The 21,645-nt window shown below is 52.6% G+C and overlaps 1 protein-coding gene across 1 annotated transcript in view; it reads right to left on the reverse strand.

Annotated features, from left to right (window-relative positions):
* LOC142922838 (uncharacterized) overlaps positions 1 to 21,645 on the reverse strand; it is a gene marked incomplete at its 3' end in the record, with an annotated part of 65,473 nt that overhangs the window by 12,863 nt on the left and 30,965 nt on the right. The window contains exons 7-11 of the mRNA XM_076063774.1: positions 19,957 to 20,057; positions 19,510 to 19,660; positions 17,278 to 17,363; positions 12,700 to 12,891; positions 4,310 to 4,620 (exon numbers count right to left, since the gene is read on the reverse strand). Coding sequence (XP_075919889.1) covers positions 4,310 to 4,620; positions 12,700 to 12,891; positions 17,278 to 17,363; positions 19,510 to 19,660; positions 19,957 to 20,057 — 841 coding nt within the window. The remainder of the gene's footprint in view (positions 1 to 4,309; positions 4,621 to 12,699; positions 12,892 to 17,277; positions 17,364 to 19,509; positions 19,661 to 19,956; positions 20,058 to 21,645) is intronic.

Raw genomic sequence — 21,645 nt, forward strand, 5'->3', positions numbered from 1 at the left:
AGGTGAAGCAGGTACACAGGTGAAGCAGGTCTACAGGTGAAGCAGGTGAAGCAGGTACACAGGTGAAGCAGGTCTACAGGTGAAGCAGGTGAAGCAGGTACACAGGTGAAGCAGGTCTACAGGTGAAGCAGGTGAAGCAGGTACACAGGTGAAGCAGGTCTACAGGTGAAGCAGGTGAAGCAGGTACACAGGTGAAGCAGGTCTACAGGTGAAGCAGGTGAAGCAGGTACACAGGTGAAGCAGGTGCACAGGTACACAGGTGAAGCAGGTACACAGGTGAAGCAGGTACACAGGTGAAGCAGGTGAAGCAGGTCTACAGGTACACAGGTGAAGCAGGTACACAGGTGAAGCAGGTACACAGGTGAAGCAGGTCTACAGGTACACAGGTGAAGCAGGTGAAGCAGGTCTACAGGTGAAGCAGGTGAAGCAGGTACACAGGTGAAGCAGGTCTACAGGTGAAGCAGGTACACAGGTGAAGCAGGTACACAGGTGAAGCAGGTCTACAGGTGAAGCAGGTGAAGCAGGTACACAGGTGAAGCAGGTCTACAGGTACACAGGTGAAGCAGGTACACAGGTGAAGCAGGTACACAGGTACACAGGTGAAGCAGGTACACAGGTGAAGCAGGTACACAGGTGAAGCAGGTGAAGCAGGTCTACAGGTACACAGGTGAAGCAGGTACACAGGTGAAGCAGGTACACAGGTGAAGCAGGTCTACAGGTACACAGGTGAAGCAGGTACACAGGTGAAGCAGGTGTACAGGTACACAGGTGAAGCAGGTACACAGGTGAAGCAGGTCTACAGGTGAAGCAGGTACACAGGTGAAGCAGGTACACAGGTGACACCCCCACTACCCTGTGTAGGCAGGGTGAAGCAGGTCTACAGGTGAAGCAGGTACACAGGTGAAGCAGGTCTACAGGTGAAGCAGGTCTACAGGGTGAAGCAGGTACACAGGTGAAGCAGGTCTACAGGTACACAGGTGAAGCAGGTCTACAGGTGAAGCAGGTGAAGCAGGTACTCAGGGTGAAGCAGGTCTACAGGGTGAAGCAGGTACACAGGTGAAGCAGGTACACAGGGTGACACAGGTATACAGGTGAAGCAGGTACACAGGTGAAGCAGGTACACAGGTGAAGAAGGTCTACAGGTGAAGCAGGTCTACAGGTGAAGCAGGTACACAGGTGAAGCAGGTACACAGGTGAAGCAGGTCTACAGGTGAAGCAGGTACACAGGTGAAGAAGGTCTACAGGTGAAGCAGGTCTACAGGTGAAGCAGGTACACAGGTGAAGCAGGTACACAGGTGAAGCAGGTACACAGGTGAAGAAGGTCTACAGGTGAAGCAGGTCTACAGGTGAAGCAGGTACACAGGGTGACGCAGGTACACAGGTGAAGCAGGTATACAGGTGAAGCACGTACACAGGTGAAGCAGGTGCACAGGTGAAGCAGGTACTCAGGGTGAAGCAGGTCTACAGGTGAAGCAGGTCTACAGGTGAAGCAGGTACACAGGGTGATGCAGGTAAACAACTGAAGCAGGTATACAGGTGAAGCAGGTACACAGGTGAAGCAGGTACACAGGTGAAGCAGGTACTCAGGGTGAAGCAGGCACACAGGTGAAGCAGGTACACAGGTGAAGCAGGTACACAGGTGAAGCAGGTCTACAGGTGAAGCAGGTATACAGGTGAAGCAGGTCTACAGGGTGAAGCAGGTACTCAGGGTGAAGCAGGTCTACAGGGTGAAGCAGGTACACAGGTGACACAGGTCTACAGGGTGAAGCAGGTACACAGGTGAAGCAGGTGTACAGTTGAAGCAGGTATACAGGTGAAGCAGGTACACAGGGTGACACAGGTATACAGTTGAAGCAGGTACACAGGTGAAGCAGGCACACAGGGTGACACAGGTGTACAGGTGAAGCAGGTACACAGGTGAAGCAGGTCTACAGGTGAAGCAGGTACACAGGTGAAGCAGGTATACAGGTGAAGCAGGTACACAGGTGAAGCAGGTACCCAGGTGAAGCAGGTACACAGGGTGAAGCAGGTCTACAGGTGAAGCAGGTATACAGGTGAAGCAGGTCTACAGGGTGACGCAGGTACACAGGTGAAGCAGGCACACAGCTGAAGCAGGTACTCAGGGTGAAGCAGGTACACAGCTGAAGCAGGTCTACAGGGTGAAGCAGGTACTCAGGTGAAGCAGGTACTCAGGGTGAAGCAGGTATACAGGTGAAGCAGGTACTCAGGGTGAAGCAGGTACTCAGGGTGAAGCAGGTCTACAGGTGAAGCAGGTACACAGGTGAAGCAGGTACTCAGGGTGAAGCAGGTACACAGGGTGAAGCAGGTCTACAGGGTGAAGCAGGTACACAGGTGACGCAGGTACACAGGTGAAGCAGGTATACAGGTGAAGCACGTACACAGGTGAAGCAGGTGCACAGGTGAAGCAGGTACTCAGGGTGAAGCAGGTCTACAGGTGAAGCAGGTCTACAGGTGAAGCAGGTACACAGGGTGATGCAGGTAAACAACTGAAGCAGGTATACAGGTGAAGCAGGTACACAGGTGAAGCAGGTACACAGGTGAAGCAGGTACACAACTGAAGCAGGTACTCAGGGTGAAGCAGGCACACAGGTGAAGCAGGTACACAGGTGAAGCAGGTACACAGGTGAAGCAGGGACTCAGGGTGAAGCAGGCACACAGGTGAAGCAGGCACACAGGTGAAGCAGGTACACAGGTGAAGCAGGCACACAGGTGAAGCAGGTACACAGGTGAAGCAGGTACACAGGTGAAGCAGGTATACAGGTGAAGCAGGTCTACAGGGTGAAGCAGGTACTCAGGGTGAAGCAGGTCTACAGGGTGAAGCAGGTACACAGGTGACACAGGTCTACAGGGTGAAGCAGGTACACAGGTGAAGCAGGTGTACAGTTGAAGCAGGTATACAGGTGAAGCAGGTACACAGGGTGACACAGGTATACAGTTGAAGCAGGTACACAGGTGAAGCAGGTACACAGGGTGACACAGGTGTACAGGTGAAGCAGGTACACAGGTGAAGCAGGTCTACAGGTGAAGCAGGTACACAGGTGAAGCAGGTACACAGGTGAAGCAGGTACCCAGGTGAAGCAGGTACACAGGGTGAAGCAGGTCTACAGGTGAAGCAGGTATACAGGTGAAGCAGGCACACAGCTGAAGCAGGTACTCAGGGTGAAGCAGGTACACAGGTGAAGCAGGTCTACAGGTGAAGCAGGTATACAGGTGAAGCAGGTATACAGGTGAAGCAGGTCTACAGGTGAAGCAGGTACACAGGTGAAGCAGGTATACAGGGTGAAGCAGGTACACAGGTGAAGCAGGTCTACAGGGTGACACAGGTCTACAGGTGAAGCAGGTACACAGGTGAAGCAGGTCTACAGGGTGAAGCAGGTCTACAGGGTGACACATGTGAAGCAGATACACAGCTGAAGCAGGTACACAGGTGAAGCAGGTACACAACTGAAGCAGGTACACAGGTGAAGCAGGTACACAGGTGTAGCAGGTCTACAGGTGACACAGGTACACAGGTGACACAGGTACACAGGTGAAGCAGGTCTACAGGGTGAAGCAGGTACTCAGGGTGAAGCAGGTACTCAGGGTGAAGCAGGTCTACAGGTGACGCAGGTCTACTGGGTGAAGCAGGTCTACAGGGTGAAGCAGGTACTCAGGGTGAAGCAGGTACACAGGGTGAAGCATGTACTCAGGGTGAAGCAGGTACACAGGTGAAGCAGGTACTCAGGGTGAAGCAGGTACTCAGGGTGAAGCAGGTACTCAGGGTGAAGCAGGTCTACAGGTGAAGCAGGTCTACAGGGTGAAGCAGGTACTCAGGGTGAAGCAGGTCTACAGGGTGAAGCAGGTCTACAGGGTGAAGCAGGTACACAGGTGAAGCAGGTACACAGGTGAAGCAGGTATTCAGGGTGAAGCAGGTACTCAGGGTGAAGCAGGTCTACAGGGTGAAGCAGGTACTCAGGGTGAAGCAGGTACACAGCTGAAGCAGGTCTACAGGTGACGCAGGTCTACAGGTGAAGCAGGTACACAGGTGAAGCAGGTACACAGGTGAAGCAGGTACTCAGGGTGAAGCAGGTACTCAGGGTGAAGCAGGTCTACAGGGTGAAGCAGGTCTACAGGTGAAGCAGGTCTACAGGTGACGCAGGTACTCAGGGTAAAGCAGGTACACAGGTGAAGCAGGTACTCAGGGTGAAGCAGGCACACAGGTGAAGCAGGTCTACAGGTGACGCAGGTACTCAGGGTGAAGCAGGTACTCAGGGTGAAGCAGGTCTACAGGGTGAAGCAGTTCAGTCACCGGTGATGGCAGAGGCCTGGCATAGACTCCGCTGTCTCCGTGTTGTGGAACGGCGTAGCCACCACCACCTGCACCACCACCTGCACCACCACCGCCACCACTACCCACCACCACCTCGTGATCCTCCCCAGCCGTGCCCCCCTTCCACGCCGCCAAGGGGACCCCTCCCACGGCGTCCCCTTCGGCGGGGCTCTCTCCCAGCCCGGGCAGCGGCGAGGGCAGGCGGGGAGAGGAGGAGGAGGTGGGGACGGGTCCCCGCTCGGAGCTGTCGGGGTCACGGGCACGGCGGTAATTGCCCCCCCATGCCTCGCCTGGGGACACGGAGGGAGAGACAGGGAGAGAGACACGGGGAGAGAGACAGGAGGAGAGACAGGGAGAGAGACACGGGGAGAGAGACAGGGGGAGAGAGACACGCGCGGGTGAGAGACAGGGAGAGAGACAGGGAGAGAGACAGAGAGAGACAGGGGGAGAGAGACAGGGGGAGAGAGACAGGGGGAGAGACAGGGGGAGAGAGACAGGGGGAGAGACAGGGAGAGAGACAGGGGGAGAGAGACAGGGGGAGAGACAGGGAGAGAGACAGGGGGAGAGAGGCAGGGGGAGAGACAGGGAGAGAGACAGGGGGAGAGAGACAGGGGGAGAGACAGGGAGAGAGACGGGGGGAGAGAGACAGGGGGGGAGAGACACGCGCGGGTGAGAGACAGGGAGAGAGAGACAGGGGGGGAGAGACAGGGGGAGAGAGACAGGGGGAGAGAGACACGCGCGGGTGAGAGACAGGGAGAGAGAGACAGGGGGAGAGAGACAGGGGGAGAGAGACAGGGGGAGAGAGACAGGGGGAGAGAAACACGCGCGGGTGAGAGACAGGGAGAGAGACAGGGGGAGAGAGACACGCGCGGGTGAGAGACAGGGAGAGAGACATGGGGAGAGAAACACGGAGAGACACGCGCGGGTGAGAGAGACAGACACGGAGGGAGACACGGGGAGATAGAGAGACAGACACGGGGAGATAGAGAGAGACAGGGAGAGAGACAGGGTGAGAGACATGGTGAGATAGAGAGAGACACGCACGGGTGAGAGACAGGGAGAGAGACACGCAGAGAGAGACACGGAGAGACACGCGCGGGTGAGAGACAGGGAGAGAGACACTGGGAGATAGAGACACTGGGAGAGAGACACGGGGAGAGACGCGCGGGTGAGAGACAGGGAGAGAGACAGGGGGAGAGGGACACGCGCGGGTGAGAGACAGGGAGAGAGACACGGGGAGAGAGACGCGCGGGTGAGAGACACAGTGAGAGAGACAGGGTGAGAGACTGAACACAGACTACAAAATATTGACGGAGGCTCTCTCCCTGCGACTGAAAGGGGTGATCGAACAAGTCGTACACGGGGACCAGTCCTACACCATCCCCGGACGAATCATCCACGACGGCATCTTCCTGGTCGGGGACCTCATCGCGGTGGTGTCCCAGAGGTTGGGGCATCCCGATCGCGTTTCTGGCTCTTTGACCAGGAAAAGGCTTTTGACAGAGTGGACCACCACAAGGCACCTGCTGGGAACCCTCAGGACCTTGGGTTTTGGGGGATGCCTTCGTCCGAACGATCCGCCTGCTCTACGCCGAGGCGGAGTGCGTGATCAAGATCAGCGGCGCCCTCACTGCCCCGGTCAAATTCGAGCGAGGAGTGAGACGGGGATGCCCATTGTCGGGCCAACTTCACGCCCTGGCTTCAGAGCCTTTCCTGAGTCTCGTAAGGCGGAGACTCAGCGGCCCGGTGCTCGGGGAACCAAGCGTCAAGTTGGTCCTGACGGCGTACGCCGACGACGACGTCCTCCTCCTCATCCTGCGCTCCCTGGCTGATGTCGCCCTGCTGCGTGAGTGCCAGGAGGTCTTTTCGAAAGCCTCCTCCTCCTCATCAAAAATTTTACTGGCAAAAGTGCAGCGGGGCCTGCCGGTTGGAGCGTGGGACGTGACCGGGTGTCCCGAGAAGGCAAAAGCCATCGATCGGAGCACAACATCGCTGCCGCACCACCTGGGAGTTGTTCCTCGGACCAGAGGAGGAACCACCGCGGAGGAACCGGGTCGAGCCGGAGGGCGAGAAGGCGAAGGAGCGGCTGGGCACCCGGAGTCGCCCGTGCAAGTTCCTCACCTTCAGGACAAAGACGTTGGCGGTGAACCAGCCGGTGACGCGTCCGTGCTGTGGCACCGACTCTTCTCCCCGCACCCCACCCCTCTATGAGCCTCGTCAACGAGCGTCAGAAGCGAGTCCTCGACTTCTTCTGGTCGGGCGGAGGTCACCGAGCTCGCGGCTGGGGTCCTGAGCCCTGCCACTGGACGAGGGGGCGGTCACGGACCGGTGCGTGCTTGCGGAGTCGGCCGACCGCCTTCCGACCGCAAGGCCGCGCGAAAGTTCCTGCACCACGCCGCCCCGGCACCGGCCTGGAGCGTCACGGCCTCCTTCCTCCTGAAACAGCTGGGTGGGGGGGGGTCTGCGGTGCTCCAAGCGACTATTCTACGTGGACCTGCAGGGCCTCCCACTGGGGCAAGCTGCCACCCTTCTACAGGGAGCGTCCTGCGGACACGGAGCTCCCTCGCCGTCAGGAGGCTGAAGCGGCCGCGATCGGCCGAGGATCTGGTCTTCGAACCGATCCTCAGGAACCCCGCAGACAAAGCCGCCATCCACCACCACCATCACCATCACCACCACCATCACCACCACCATCACCACCATCACCACCACCATCACCACCATCACCACCATCACCACCACCATCACCACCATCACCACCATCACCATCACCACCACCATCACCACCACCATCACCACCATCACCACCACCATCACCACCATCACCACCATCACCACCATCACCACCACCACCACCATCACCACCATCACCACCATCACCACCACCACCACCATCACCACCACCATCACCACCACCACCATCACCACCATCACCACCACCACCACCATCACCATCATCACCACCACCATCACCACCACCACCACCCCCGGCACGGAGAGGCGCCTCGCCAACGCGTGGCTTCGCCAGGACGGGAGATCTGGCGGAGCCCGAAACACGGAGGTCCGGTGGCTCGGACCGGCAGACATAGGCCCGCAAAGACAGTGGGGGGGGGGGGGGGCTGCAGTCGCTCCGGGTGGCCGCCAGGATCCTGGCCGGAGCCAAGGGGGCCTTCTCAGCGGCAGCGGCGGGGAGAACGCCGCCCGTCCCCATCGGCGTCGGGGATGACGAGGCCCCTCTCGGTCCCCCTCCACCGGAGCTCTCCCAGTCGTGCCGCTGCGTCGCCATTGCCGACAAACGAAGGCGGATCGCGACCCGTGCCGGGCGGAAGATCTGCCGGAGGGTGGCCATCGCTAACGTCAAGAGGAAGCTGCTCTCTACTCCTACGTGGTCCGGTTCCACCAAACAGGACACAACCCTGAGGAGGAGCCACAAGGACCACGCCCGGAGGAGAGCCCCCCAGCCCCCCCGGCGTCTCTCCGGAGAGGCCTCGCCGGAGGCAACTCCACCGCAGCCCGACGTAACGACCGCGTCGGCGACGGCGGCCGGAGCGTCGCCCACGGCACCGTCGCCTCCGACGCCTTCACCGGGGCGCTTCGCCGACACGTCCCCGGAGTTGCCGGGTCCCGCCCGCGGTAAAGCGGAGACGTTGGCGCGCCGACACGCGGAGAGCGAGAGCCTGGACCTCGCCGCGTTCCGAAGGTCCTGGGAAACATCCTCCAGAGGTCCAGCCTCCGCTTCTCTCCCCTTCCCCCCCCCCTCCCGACGGTCCTCATCTTCGGACACCCGAAGGGGGCGACGGAACCCCCGACATCGTCAGGGGGGCCTTGTCAGCGTTGCCCTTCGGCTACGGCCAAAGCCTCTGCCCCGTGTGTGTACACACACACACACACACGGGGTAGAGGAAGGTGGCCCTGGATGGGGCCACGTCCGGCCGGCAGCCCTGGGGCATCTTCCGCGCTCCCGTCGGAGCCAGGGTGCGGTGGTGGTGGTGGTGGTGGTGGTGTGGGCCCGGAGTTCCGCCGTGCGGAGCGGCTGACCCACACGCCGTGACGGGCCTTCGAGGAGCGGTGGGGGCGCCGGGGGAGGGCCGTGAGCTCGGTGGCAGGTGACGGTACAGAGGGCTCTCCGTTGCACGTAACAGATTGTGAGCTACACCCGTCGGAGGCCGGTTTTGACCGCGTGGGAATGGCTGCGTTCAGATGCAGCGCTTGTCGTAGTTATGAAGAAAAGAGAGAGTGAGAGAGAGCGAGAGAGAGAGCGGGAGAGAGCCAAATGGAGTAGGTAGAGAGGGGGGTAGAGAGAGAGAGGGGGGGGCGGAGAGGGGGGTAGAGAGAGAGGGAAGGGGGGGGGGGTTACGTAAAGCAAAGCTTAAAAACAAAAACCGAAATGATGAACGGAGCAAAGTGCCGACTACACCGAGCATCTTCATGTCTCTTCTGATCGTAAAAAAAGAGTGACAGGGAGAGAGACACTGGGAGATAGACAGGGAGAGAGACAGAGAGAGACAGAGAGAGAGACAGGGAGAGATAGAGAGAGACAGGGAGAGAGACACGGGGAGATAGAGAGAGACACGGAGAGAGACACTGGGAGATAGAGAGAGACAGGGAGAGAGACAGGGAGAGAGATAGGGAGAGAGACAGGGAGAGAAACACAGGGAGAGAGACACTGGGAGAGAGACATTGGGAGAGAGACAGGGAGAGAGACAGGGAGAGAGACACAGGGAGAAAGACAGGGAGAGAGACATGGAGAGAGACAGGGAGAGAGACAGGGAGAGAGACAGGGAGATAGAGAGAGACAGGGAGAGAGACACGGGGAGAGAGACAGGGAGAGAGACACTGGGAGAGAGACAGGGAGAGACACAGGGAGAGAGACACGGGGAGCGAGACAGGGAGAGAGACAGGGAGAGAGACAGGGAGAGAGACACTGGGAGAGAGACATTGGGAGAGAGACAGGGAGAGAGACAGGGAGAGAGACATTGGGAGAGAGACAGGGAGAGAGACATTGGGAGAGAGACAGGGAGAGAGACAGGGAGAGAGACAGGGAGAGAGACATTGGGAGAGAGACAGGGAGAGAGACAGGGAGAGAGACACAGGGAGAAAGACAGGGAGAGAGACATGGAGAGAGACAGGGAGAGAGACAGGGAGAGAGACAGGGAGATAGAGAGAGACAGGGAGAGAGACACGGGGAGAGAGACAGGGAGAGAGACACTGGGAGAGAGACAGGGAGAGACACAGGGAGAGAGACACGGGGAGCGAGATAGGGAGAGAGACAGGGAGAGAGACAGGGAGAGAGACACTGGGAGAGAGACATTGGGAGAGAGACAGGGAGAGAGACAGGGAGAGAGACATTGGGAGAGAGACAGGGAGAGAGACAGGGAGAGAGACAGGGAGAGAGACATTGGGAGAGAGACAGGGAGAGAGACAGGGAGAGAGACAGGGAGAGAGACATTGGGAGAGAGACAGGGAGAGAGACAGGGAGAGAGACACAGGGAGAAAGACAGGGAGAGAGACATGGAGAGAGACAGGGAGAGAGACAGGGAGAGAGACAGGGAGATAGAGAGAGACAGGGAGAGAGACACGGGGAGAGAGACAGGGAGAGAGACACAGGGAGAGAGACAGGGAGAGAGACAGGGAGAGAGACACGGGGAGCGAGACAGGGAGAGAGACAGGGAGAGAGACAGGGAGAGAGACACTGGGAGAGAGACATTGGGAGAGAGACAGGGAGAGAGACAGGGAGAGAGACAGGGAGAGAGACATTGGGAGAGAGACAGGGAGAGAGACAGGGAGAGAGACATAGGGAGAGAGACAGGGAGAGAGACAGGGAGAGAGACACGGGGAGATAGACAGGGAGAGAGACAGGGAGAGAGACAGGGAGATAGAGAGAGACAGGGAGAGAGACACGGGGAGAGAGACAGGGAGAGAGACAGGGAGAGAGACAGGGAGAGAGACATTGGGAGAGAGACAGGGAGAGAGACAGGGAGAGAGACAGGGAGAGAGACATGGAGAGAGACAGGGAGAGAGACAGGGAGAGAGGCAGGGAGATAGAGAGAGACAGGGAGAGAGACACGGGGAGAGAGACAGGGAGAGAGACACTGGGAGAGAGACAGGGAGAGACACAGGGAGAGAGACACGGGGAGCGAGATAGGGAGAGAGACAGGGAGAGAGACAGGGAGAGAGACACTGGGAGAGAGACATTGGGAGAGAGACAGGGAGAGAGACAGGGAGAGAGACAGGGAGAGAGACATTGGGAGAGAGACAGGGAGAGAGACAGGGAGAGAGACATTGGGAGAGAGACAGGGAGAGAGACAGGGAGAGAGACACAGGGAGAAAGACAGGGAAAGAGACATGGAGAGAGACAGGGAGAGAGACAGGGAGATAGAGAGAGACAGGGAGAGAGACACGGGGAGAGAGACAGGGAGAGAGACACTGGGAGAGAGACAGGGAGAGAGACAGGGATAGAGACACGGGGAGCGAGACAGGGAGAGAGACAGGGAGAGAGACAGGGAGAGAGACACTGGGAGAGAGACATTGGGAGAGAGACAGGGAGAGAGACAGGGAGAGAGACATTGGGAGAGAGACAGGGAGAGAGACAGGGAGAGAGACACAGGGAGAGAGACAGGGAGAGAGACAGGGAGAGAGACACGGGGAGAGAGACAGGGAGAGAGACAGGGAGAGAGACAGGGAGATAGAGAGAGACAGGGAGAGAGACACGGGGAGAGAGACAGGGAGAGAGACAGGGAGAGAGACAGGGAGAGAGACATTGGGAGAGAGACAGGGAGAGAGACAGGGAGATAGACACGGGGAGAGAGACACTGGGAGAGAGACACGGGGAGAGAGACAGGGAGAGAGACAGAGAGAGACAGGGAGAGAGACAGGGAGAGAGACATTGGGAGAGAGACAGGGAGAGAGACACAGGGAGAGAGACAGGGAGAGAGACATGGAGAGAGACAGGGAGAGAGACAGGGAGATAGAGAGAGACAGGGAGAGAGACACGGGGAGAGAGACAGGGAGAGAGACACTGGGAGAGAGACAGGGAGAGAGACAGGGAGAGAGACACGGGGAGCGAGACAGGGAGAGAGACAGGGAGAGAGACAGGGAGAGAGACACTGGGAGAGAGACATTGGGAGAGAGACAGGGAGAGAGACAGGGAGAGAGACATTGGGAGAGAGACAGGGAGAGAGACAGGGAGAGAGACACAGGGAGAGAGACAGGGAGAGAGACAGGGAGAGAGACACGGGGAGAGAGACAGGGAGAGAGACAGGGAGAGAGACAGGGAGATAGAGAGAGACAGGGAGAGAGACACGGGGAGAGAGACAGGGAGAGAGACAGGGAGAGAGACAGGGAGAAAGACAGGGAGAGAGACACTGGGAGAGACAGGGTGAGAGAGGGAGAGAGACACTGGGAGAGAGACACTGGGAGAGACACGGGGAGAGAGACGGAGAGAGACACTGGGAGAGAGACAGGGAGAGAGACAGGGAGAGAGACACGGGGAGAGAGACAGGGAGAGAGACAGGGAGAGAAACAGGGAGAGAGACATTGGGAGAGAGACACTGGGAAAGAGACACGCGGGGAGACAGAAAGAGAGACACGGGGAGATAGAGACAGACACGGGGAGAGAGACAGGGAGAGAGACAGGGAGAGAGACAGGGAGAGAGACACGCGGGGAGACAGAGAGAGAGACACGGGGAGATAGAGAGACACGGGGAAGACGCGCAGGTGAGAGACAGAGAGAGAGACACGCGGGATAGAGACAGGGAGAGAGACACGGGGAGATAGAGAAAGACACGGGGAGAGACGCGCGGGTGAGAGACGGGGAGAGAGACACTGAGAGACACAGGGAGACACGAGACAGAGATACAGAGAGACACGAGACAGTGAGAGACACAGAGAGAGACAGAGAGACAGAGAGACACGAGACAGAGCCAGAGAGACAGAGAGACACAGAGAGAGACAGACAGACACGAGACAGAGAGACAGAGAGACACGAGACAGAGACACGAGACAGACACGAGACAGAGAGACAGAGAGACAGAGAGACACGGGGAGACACGGGGAGACACGGGGAGACACGGGAGAGACACAGAGACAGAGAGACACAGAGACAGAGAGACACAGAGAGACACACAGAGAGACAGAGAGAGAGACACAGAGAGACAGAGCCAGAGAGACAGAGACACAGAGAGAGACAGAGAGACAGAGACAGAGAGACAGAGAGACAGAGACAGAGAGACACAGAGACACAGAGACACAGAGAGACAGACACAGAGAGACACGAGACAGAGAGACACGAGACACAGAGAGACAGAGACACACAGAGACACAGAGAGACACACGCGAGTGAGCGTGTCAGACTCATAGTGGCGGGTCACCCTCCGGTATGGAGTAGAAGCACTGTTCGTCAGCCCCCATGAAGCTGAAGACATGCGAGGAGGAGGAGGAGGAGGAGGATGAGGAGGAGGATGAGGAGGAGGGAGACGAAGAAACGTCGACGCTGTCCCTCTGCACGGAGCTCGTCTCAATGTAGCTGCAGCTGAAGGCCAATTCGCGGTCGTGGTGGTGGACTGTGGGGGTGGTGGTGGTGGTGGGTGGGTGGGAGGGGAAATCAGACACGTGGGTCACTTGAACACGTGGGCAATTCGTCACTAGTACGGCACTAGTGTGAAGTGTAGTGTATAGTGTAGTGTAGTGTGTAGTGTAGTGTGTAGTAGTGTAGTGTATAGTGTAGTGTATAGTGTAGTGTATAGTAGTGTAGTGTATAGTGTAGTGTATAGTAGTGTAGTGTGTAGTGTAGTGTATAGTGTAGTGTGTAGTGTAGTGTATAGTGTAGTGTATAGTGTAGTGTGTAGTGTAGTGTATAGTGTAGTGTATAGTAGTGTAGTGTGTAGTGTAGTGTGTAGTGTAGTGTATAGTGTAGTGTGTAGTGTAGTGTATAGTGTAGTGTGTAGTGTAGTGTATAGTGTAGTGTGTAGTGTAGTGTATAGTAGTGTAGTGTATAGTAGTGTAGTGTATAGTGTGTAGTGTAGTGTGTAGTGTAGTGTATAGTGTAGTGTGTAGTGTAGTGTATAGTAGTGTAGTGTATAGTGTAGTGTGTAGTGTATAGTGTAGTGTAGTGTATAGTGTGTAGTGTAGTGTATAGTAGTGTAGTGTGTAGTGTAGTAGTGTAGTGTGTAGTGTAGTGTGTAGTGTAGTGTGTAGTGTAGTAGGGTAGTGTGTAGTGTAGTAGTGTAGTGTGTAGTGTATAGTAGTGTAGTGTGTAGTGTAGTAGTGTAGTGTGTAGTGTAGTGTATAGTAGTGTAGTGTATAGTAGTGTAGTGTGTAGTGTAGTGTATAGTAGTGTAGTGTAGTGTATAGTAGTGTATGGTAGTGTAGTGTGTAGTGTAGTGTATAGTGTAGTGTGTAGTGTAGTGTATAGTAGTGTAGTGTGTAGTGTAGTGTATAGTAGTGTAGTGTGTAGTGTAGTGTATAGTAGTGTAGTGTATAGTGTAGTGTATAGTGTAGTGTGTAGTGTATAGTAGTGTAGTGTATAGTGTAGTGTATAGTGTAGTGTGTAGTGTAGTGTATAGTGTAGTGTATAGTAGTGTAGTGTGTAGTAGTGTAGTGTATAGTAGTGTAGTGTGTAGTGTAGTGTATAGTAGTGTAGTGTATAGTAGTGTAGTGTATAGTAGTGTAGTGTAGTGTGTAGTGTAGTGTGTAGTGTAGTGTATAGTGTAGTGTATAGTAGTGTAGTGTGTAGTGTGTATAGTGTGTAGTGTATAGTAGTGTAGTGTATAGTGTAGTGTAGTGTATAATGTAGTGTATAGTGTAGTGTATAGTGGGGTAGTGTATAGTGTAGTGTGTAGTGTAGTGTATAGTGTAGTGTAGTGTGTAGTGTATAGTAGTGTAGTGTATAATGTAGTGTGTAGTGCAGTGTATAGTGTGTAGTGTATAGTAGTGTAGTGTATAGTAGTGTAGTGTATAGTGTAGTGTATAGTAGTGTAGTGTATAGTAGTGTATAGTGTAGTGTATAGTGTAGTGTATAGTAATGTAGTGTATAGTAATGATACACTACACTAAGATACACTACACTACTATACACTACACTATACAACACTATACACTGCACTACAAACAACTACACTACGATACACTACAATACACTTCTCTACACGATACTAGTACACTATACACTGCATTATACACTACACTATACACTACACTACTATACACTACACTATACACTACTATACACTACACCACTATACACTACACTACTATACACTACACTACCATACACTACTATACACTGCACCATACACTACACTACAATACACCCTACCATACACTATACTACACACTACTATACACTACACTATTATACACTACACAACACACTACGATACACTATACACTACACTACTATACACTACACTATACACTAGACTACTATACACTACACCACTATACACTACACTACTATACACTACACAACACACTACGATACACTATACACTAGACTACTATACACTACACTATACACTACACTATACACTACACTATACACTACACTACTATACACTTCACTATACACTACACTATACACTACACCACTATACACTACACTAGTATACACTACACAACACACTACGATACACTATACACTAGACTACTATACACTACACTATACACTACACTACTATACACTACACTATACACTACACTACTATACACTACACTACACACTACACTAGTATACACTACACTACTATACACTACACTATACACTACACTACTATACACTACACTATACACTACACTACTATACACTACACTATACACTACACTACTATACACTACACTATCATACACTACACAACACACTATGATACACTATGCACTACACTACTATACACTACACTATTATACACTACACAACACACTACGATACACTACACTACTACACACTACACTACTATACACTACACAACACACTACGATACACTATACACTACACAACACACTACGATACACTATACACTACACTACTATACACTACACTATCATACACTACACAACACACTACTATACACTACACTACTATACACTACACTATACACTACACAACACACTACGATACACTATACACTACACTACTATACACTACACTATTATACCCTACATAACACACTACGATACACTATACACTACACTACTACACACTACACTACTATACACTACACAACACACTACGATACACTATACACTACACAACACACTACGATACACTATACACTACACTACTACACTACTATACACTACACAACACACTACAATACACTATACACTACACTTTTGGCTCACCATCGAACAAAGATGGTGGTCACCGCATTACGCGGCGCTTTCAGAACCGTTCCCGCGGCCGCCTGGAGTCCTCTCCATTGGAGCTACGCACTTTTAAATCATCATCTCGATCAGCGGTCGGCAAGCCTACAGCTCGCGAGCCAGACGTGGCTCTCTTGACGACTGCATCTGGCTCGCGAATGAATCTCAGCTGGCATTTCTTAACACGTTGAAGACTCATGAGTCTCACCTACGGAGCGAACTAACTTACAAACATACATCGTGCGTTTATCAATCATCCGGTATGGTAGTGTGTGTGTGTGTGTGTAGAGACAGAGCAGGGTGTGTGTTTAGCAATCATCCGGCATGGTAGTGTGTGTGTGTGTGGATTCAGAGCATTATATGCATTGAGCAATCATCCGGTATGGTGGGTGTTTAGCAATCATCCGGTATGGTAGTGTGTGTGGATTCAGAGCATTATATGCATTGAGCAATCATCCGGTATGTGGTGTGTGTAGAGACACAGAGCAGGGTGTGTGTTTAGCAATCATCCGGTATGGTAGTGTGTGTGTGGAGACACGGAGTAGTGTGTGTGTGGGTTTAGCAAGCATCCGGTATGGTAGTGTGTGTGTGTGGGTTTAGCAAGCACCCGGTATGGTAGTGTGCGTGTGTGGAGACATGGAGTGGTGTGTGTGTGTGTGGGTTTAGCAAGCATCCGGTATGGTAGTGTGTGTGTGTGGGTTTAGCAAGCATCCGGTATGGTAGTGTGTGTGTGGGTTTAGCAAGCATCCGGTATGGTAGTGGGTGTGTGTGTGTGAAGACACGGAGTTAGGTTGTGGGTTTAGCAAGCATCCGGTATGGTAGTGTGTGTGTGTGAAGACACGGAGTGGTGTGTGTGTGGGTTTAGCAAGCATCCGGTATGGTAGTGTGTGTGTGTGTGTTTAGCAAGCATCCGGTATGGTAGTGTGTGTGTGTGTGTGTTTAGCAAGCATCCGGTATGGTAGTGGGTGTGTGTGTGTGAAGACACGGAGTTAGGTTGTGGGTTTAGCAAGCATCCGGTATGGTAGTGTGTGTGTGTGAAGACACGGAGTGGTCTGTGTGTGGGTTTAGCAAGCATCCGGTATGGTAGTGTGTGTGTGTGTGGAGACATGGAGTGGTGTGTGTGGGTTTAGCAAGAATCCGGTATGGTAGTGTGTGTGTGTGTGGAGACATGGAGTGGTGTGTGTGTGGGTTTAGCAAGCATCCGGTATGGTAGTGTGTGTGTGTGGAGACACGGAGTGGTGTGTGTGTGTGTGGGTTTAGCAAGCATCCGGTATGGTAGTGTGTGTGTGTGTGGAGACACAATTGGGTGTGGGTTTAGCAAGCATCCGGTATGGTAGTGTGTGTGTGTTTAGCAAGCATCCGGTACGGTAGTGTGTGTGTGGAGACACTGAGTGGTGTGTGTGTGTTTAGCATGCATCCGGTATGGTAGTGTGTGTGTGGGTTTAGCAAGCATCTGGTATGGTAGTGTGTGTGTGTGAAGACACGGAGTTAGGGTGTGTGGGTTTAGCAAGCATCCGGTATGGTAGTGCGCGTGTGTGTGGGTTTAGCAAGCATCCGGTATGGTAGTGTGTGTGTGTGTGCGCGCGTACCGGTAACCTGAGGAAGCTTCTGTCGTCCGCAGAAAAAAATCCCGGGGCAACCCCGGGCCGGGAGAGGGGAGTCCTGGGAGGTGATCCTTGGACGTGTAACACAAAGACAAGCACAACGTCTCCCCCATTTAGTACACGTGGAATATTGGTGCAGTTGCTTCGGGTAGCAGCAGCAGTGCCTGTGAAGGGTGGGGTGGTGGTGGTGGTGGTGGGGTGCTATTCTTTGACCTACAGCACCGGTGGTGAGACAAGGCCATAGAGGAAGGTGCAGCTATGGTCTAGGCTAATCAGTTTCAAGGACAATGGACACATTATCATCAAAGTACGTTTCAATGTATTGTCCTTGTAAAGTATTCTTGGTTCTTTCTGTAAAGTCACCACGTAGAAGGGAAACAATAAAATAATAAAACAAATATATATGAAACGATACAATTCTCACGACGTTTCTACTACAACACAAAGCAGCAATCATCATCGTCAGGTGTGAAAACCACAGCAAGAATACAATAATAAAAATATAAAACTATAAAATAATAAAAATATAAAACAATAAAATAATAAAAATATAAAACTATAAAATAATAAAAATATAAAACAATAAAATAATAAAAATATAAAACTATAAAATAATAAAAATATAAAACAATAAAATTCTCACGACGTTTCTACTGCAACACAAAGCAGCAATCATCATCAGGTGTGAAAACCACGGCAAGGATAAAATAATAAAAATATAAAACTATAAAATAATAAAAAATATAAAACAATAAAATAATAAAAATATAAAACTATAAAATAATAAAAATATAAAACAATAAAATTCTCACGACGTTTTCTACTGCAACACAAAGCAGCAATCATCATCATCAGGTGTGAAAACCAAGGCAAGAAAATTTGAAAAAAGTGGCGTTTTATTTTTAAACGTTAGCACCACGGAGAGCGATTTGACAGTTTGTTCAGATGGACGAGTCCATCTATGTTCGGAAAAGAGGAGGGGGGGGGTGATTGCTGCTTTGTGTTGCAGTCGAAACGTCGTGATAATTTTATTGTTTTATATTTTTATTATTGTATTGTTTTATATTTTTATTATTTTATTGTTGCTATGGTTTTCACACCTGATGATGATGATGATTGCTGCTTTGTGTTGCAGTAGAAACGTCGTGGGGTGGTGGCGGGGTTAGGTTAGGGTTATGGTTAGGTTAGGGTTAGGTTAGGGTTAGATTAGGTTAGAGTTAGGGTTAGGTTAGGTTAGGGTTAGGTTAGGGTTAGGGGGGTTAGGGTTATGGTTAGGGTTGGGTTAGGGTTATGGGTAAAAAAACCTCTTCCGGAGAATTAGGGTTATGGTTAGGTTAGGGTTATGGTTTAGGTTAGGGTTAGATTAGGTTAGGGTTAGGGTTATGGTTAGGGTTATGGTTATGGTTAGGTTAGGGTTAGGTTAGGGTTATGGTTAGGGTTAGAGTTATGGTTATGGTTAGGTTAGAGTTAGAGTTAGGTTAGGGTTAGATTAGGTTAGAGTTAGGGTTAGGTTAGGTTAGGGTTAGGTTAGGGTTAGGGGGGTTAGGGTTAGGTTATGGTTAGGGTTATGGTTATGGTTAGGTTAGGGTTAGATTAGGTTAGAGTTAGGGTTAGGTTAGGTTAGGGTTAGGTTAGGGTTAGGGATAGGTTAGGGTTAGGTTAGGGTTAGGTTAGGGTTAGGTTAGGGTTAGGTTAGGGTTAGGTTAGGTTAGAGTTAGGTTAGGGTTAGGTTAGGGTTAGGTTAGGGTTAGGTTAGGGTTATGGTTAGGTTAGAGTTAGGTTAGGGTTAGGGTTAGGTTTGGGTTAGGTTAGGGTTAGGTTAGGGTTAGGTTAGGGATAGGTTAGGGTTAGGTTAGGGTTAGGTTAGGGATAGGTTAGGGTTAGGTTAGGGTTAGGGATAGGGTTAGGTTAGTGGGGTTAGGGTTAGGTTAGGGTTAGGTTGGGTTAGGGTTATGGGTAAAAAAAAAACCTCTTCCGGAGAATTAGGGTTATGGTTAGGTTAGGGTTATGGTTAGGTTAGGGTTATGGTTAGGGTTATGTTATGGTTATGGTTAGGTTAGGGTTAGGTAGGGTCAGGGTTAGGTTAGGGTTATGTTATGGTTATGGTTAGGGTTGGGTTAGGGTTATGGTTAGGGTTATGGTTATGGTTAGGGATAGGTCATGGTCAGGGTTAGGTTTAGGGTTATGGGGGTGGGTAAAATAAAAAAAAATAAAAACCTCTTCCGGAGAATCTCATTGGCCGGCTTCTCGCGGTCGCCACGGCAGCAGCAGCAGCAGCAGCGACAGCAGGCGGCGACGAGGATGATGAGCAGGACGAGCAGCAGCAGACTGCCGGCTGCGGCCGCCAGTGGCATGTAGCTGAAGGGGCCTGCCAAGGCACGCACGCAGGCGCCAATACGAGAGATAGGGGGGCCAGCACCCCCAGGGCGCATCCGTGCGTCGCCGGTGGCGGTGGCGGTGATGGCGCCGGGAAGCTCAAGTTGAGGCTGAGTCGACAGCGGCGGAGGGCGCGAGGACCGGGATCAGCCCGGCGTCATTGTCATCGTCACCGGCGTCGGCGGTGTTGGCGGTGTTGGCGGTGTTGGCGGTGTTGGCCGGTGGCTCACCGTCGAGCCCACTGACCCGCTCACCCACGCGCACGCGAAGACTCGCCCCCTGCCTTACCTGCACAGGCGCCGGTGATGGGGTCGCAGGAGCCGGCGAGGCAGCCGCACTGCGCGGAGCAGTTTGCTCCGTGGAAGCCCGGAGGGCACGAGACGTTGCAGCTGCACGGGGGGGGATGGCAGAGACACAGCCCGTGGGCTCATCACACAGAGAGAGAGAATCATAGACTCATCACACAGAGAGACACGTAGACTCATCACACAGAGACACATAGACTCACTCACACAGAGACCCATAGACTCACTCACACAGAGACCCATAGACTCACTCACACAGAGACCCATAGACTCACTCACACAGAGACCCATAGACTCACTCACACAGAGACCCATAGACTCATCACACAGAGACACCCATAGACTCATCACACAGAGACACCCATAGACTCACTCACACAGAGACCCATAGACTCACTCACACAGAGACCCATAGACTCATCACACAGAGACACCCATAGAATCATCACACAGAGACACTCATAGACTCATCACAGAGAGAGAATCATAGACTCATCACACAGAGACCCACAGACTCACTCACACAGAGACCCATAGACTCACTCACACAGAGACCCATAGACTCACTCACACAGAGACCCATAGACTCACTCACACAGAGACCCATAGACTCACTCACACAGAGACCCATAGACTCACTCACACAGAGACCCATAGACTCACTCACACAGAGACCCATAGACTCACTCACACAGAGACCCATAGACTCATCACACAGAGACACCCATAGACTCATCACACAGAGACACCCATAGACTCATCACACAGAGACACCCGTAGACTCATCACACAGAGACCCCCATAGACTCATCACACAGAGACACCCGTAGACTCATCACACAGAGACACCCGTAGACTCATCACACAGAGACACCCATAGACTCATCACACAGAGACACCCATAGACTCATAGACTCATCACACAGAGACCAAATAGACTCATCACACAGAGACACCCATAGACTCATCACACAGAGACACACATAGACTAACTCACACAGAGACCCATAGACTCACTCACACAGAGACACCCATAGACTCATCACACAGAGACACCCATAGACTCATCACACAGAGACACCCGTAGACTCATCACACAGAGACACCCATAGACTCATCACACAGAGACACCCATAGACTCATCACACAGAGACACCCGTAGACTCATCACACAGAGACACCCATAGACTCATCACACAGAGACACCCATAGACTCATAGACTCATCACACAGAGACCAAATAGACTCATCACACAGAGACACCCATAGACTCATCACACAGAGACACACATAGACTAACTCACACAGAGACCCATAGACTCACTCACACAGAGACACCCATAGACTCATCACACAGAGACACCCATAGACTCATCACACAGAGACACCCGTAGACTCATCACACAGAGACACCCATAGACTCATCACACAGAGACACCCATAGACTCATCACACAGAGACACCCGTAGACTCATCACAGAGACAACCATAGACTCATCACACAGAGACACCCATAGACTCATCACACAGAGACACCCATAGACTCATCACACAGAGACACCCATAGACTCATCACACAGAGACACCCATAGACTCATCACACAGAGACACCCATAGACTCATCACACAGAGACACCCATAGACTCATCACGGAGACACCCATAGACTCATC

Source organism: Petromyzon marinus, unplaced genomic scaffold, assembly GCF_048934315.1.
Source record: "Petromyzon marinus isolate PM22_M1 ecotype Great Lakes invasive population unplaced genomic scaffold, UKy_Petmar_22M1.pri1.0 PM_Scaffold_185, whole genome shotgun sequence".
Taxonomy (NCBI): domain Eukaryota; kingdom Metazoa; phylum Chordata; class Hyperoartia; order Petromyzontiformes; family Petromyzontidae; genus Petromyzon; species Petromyzon marinus.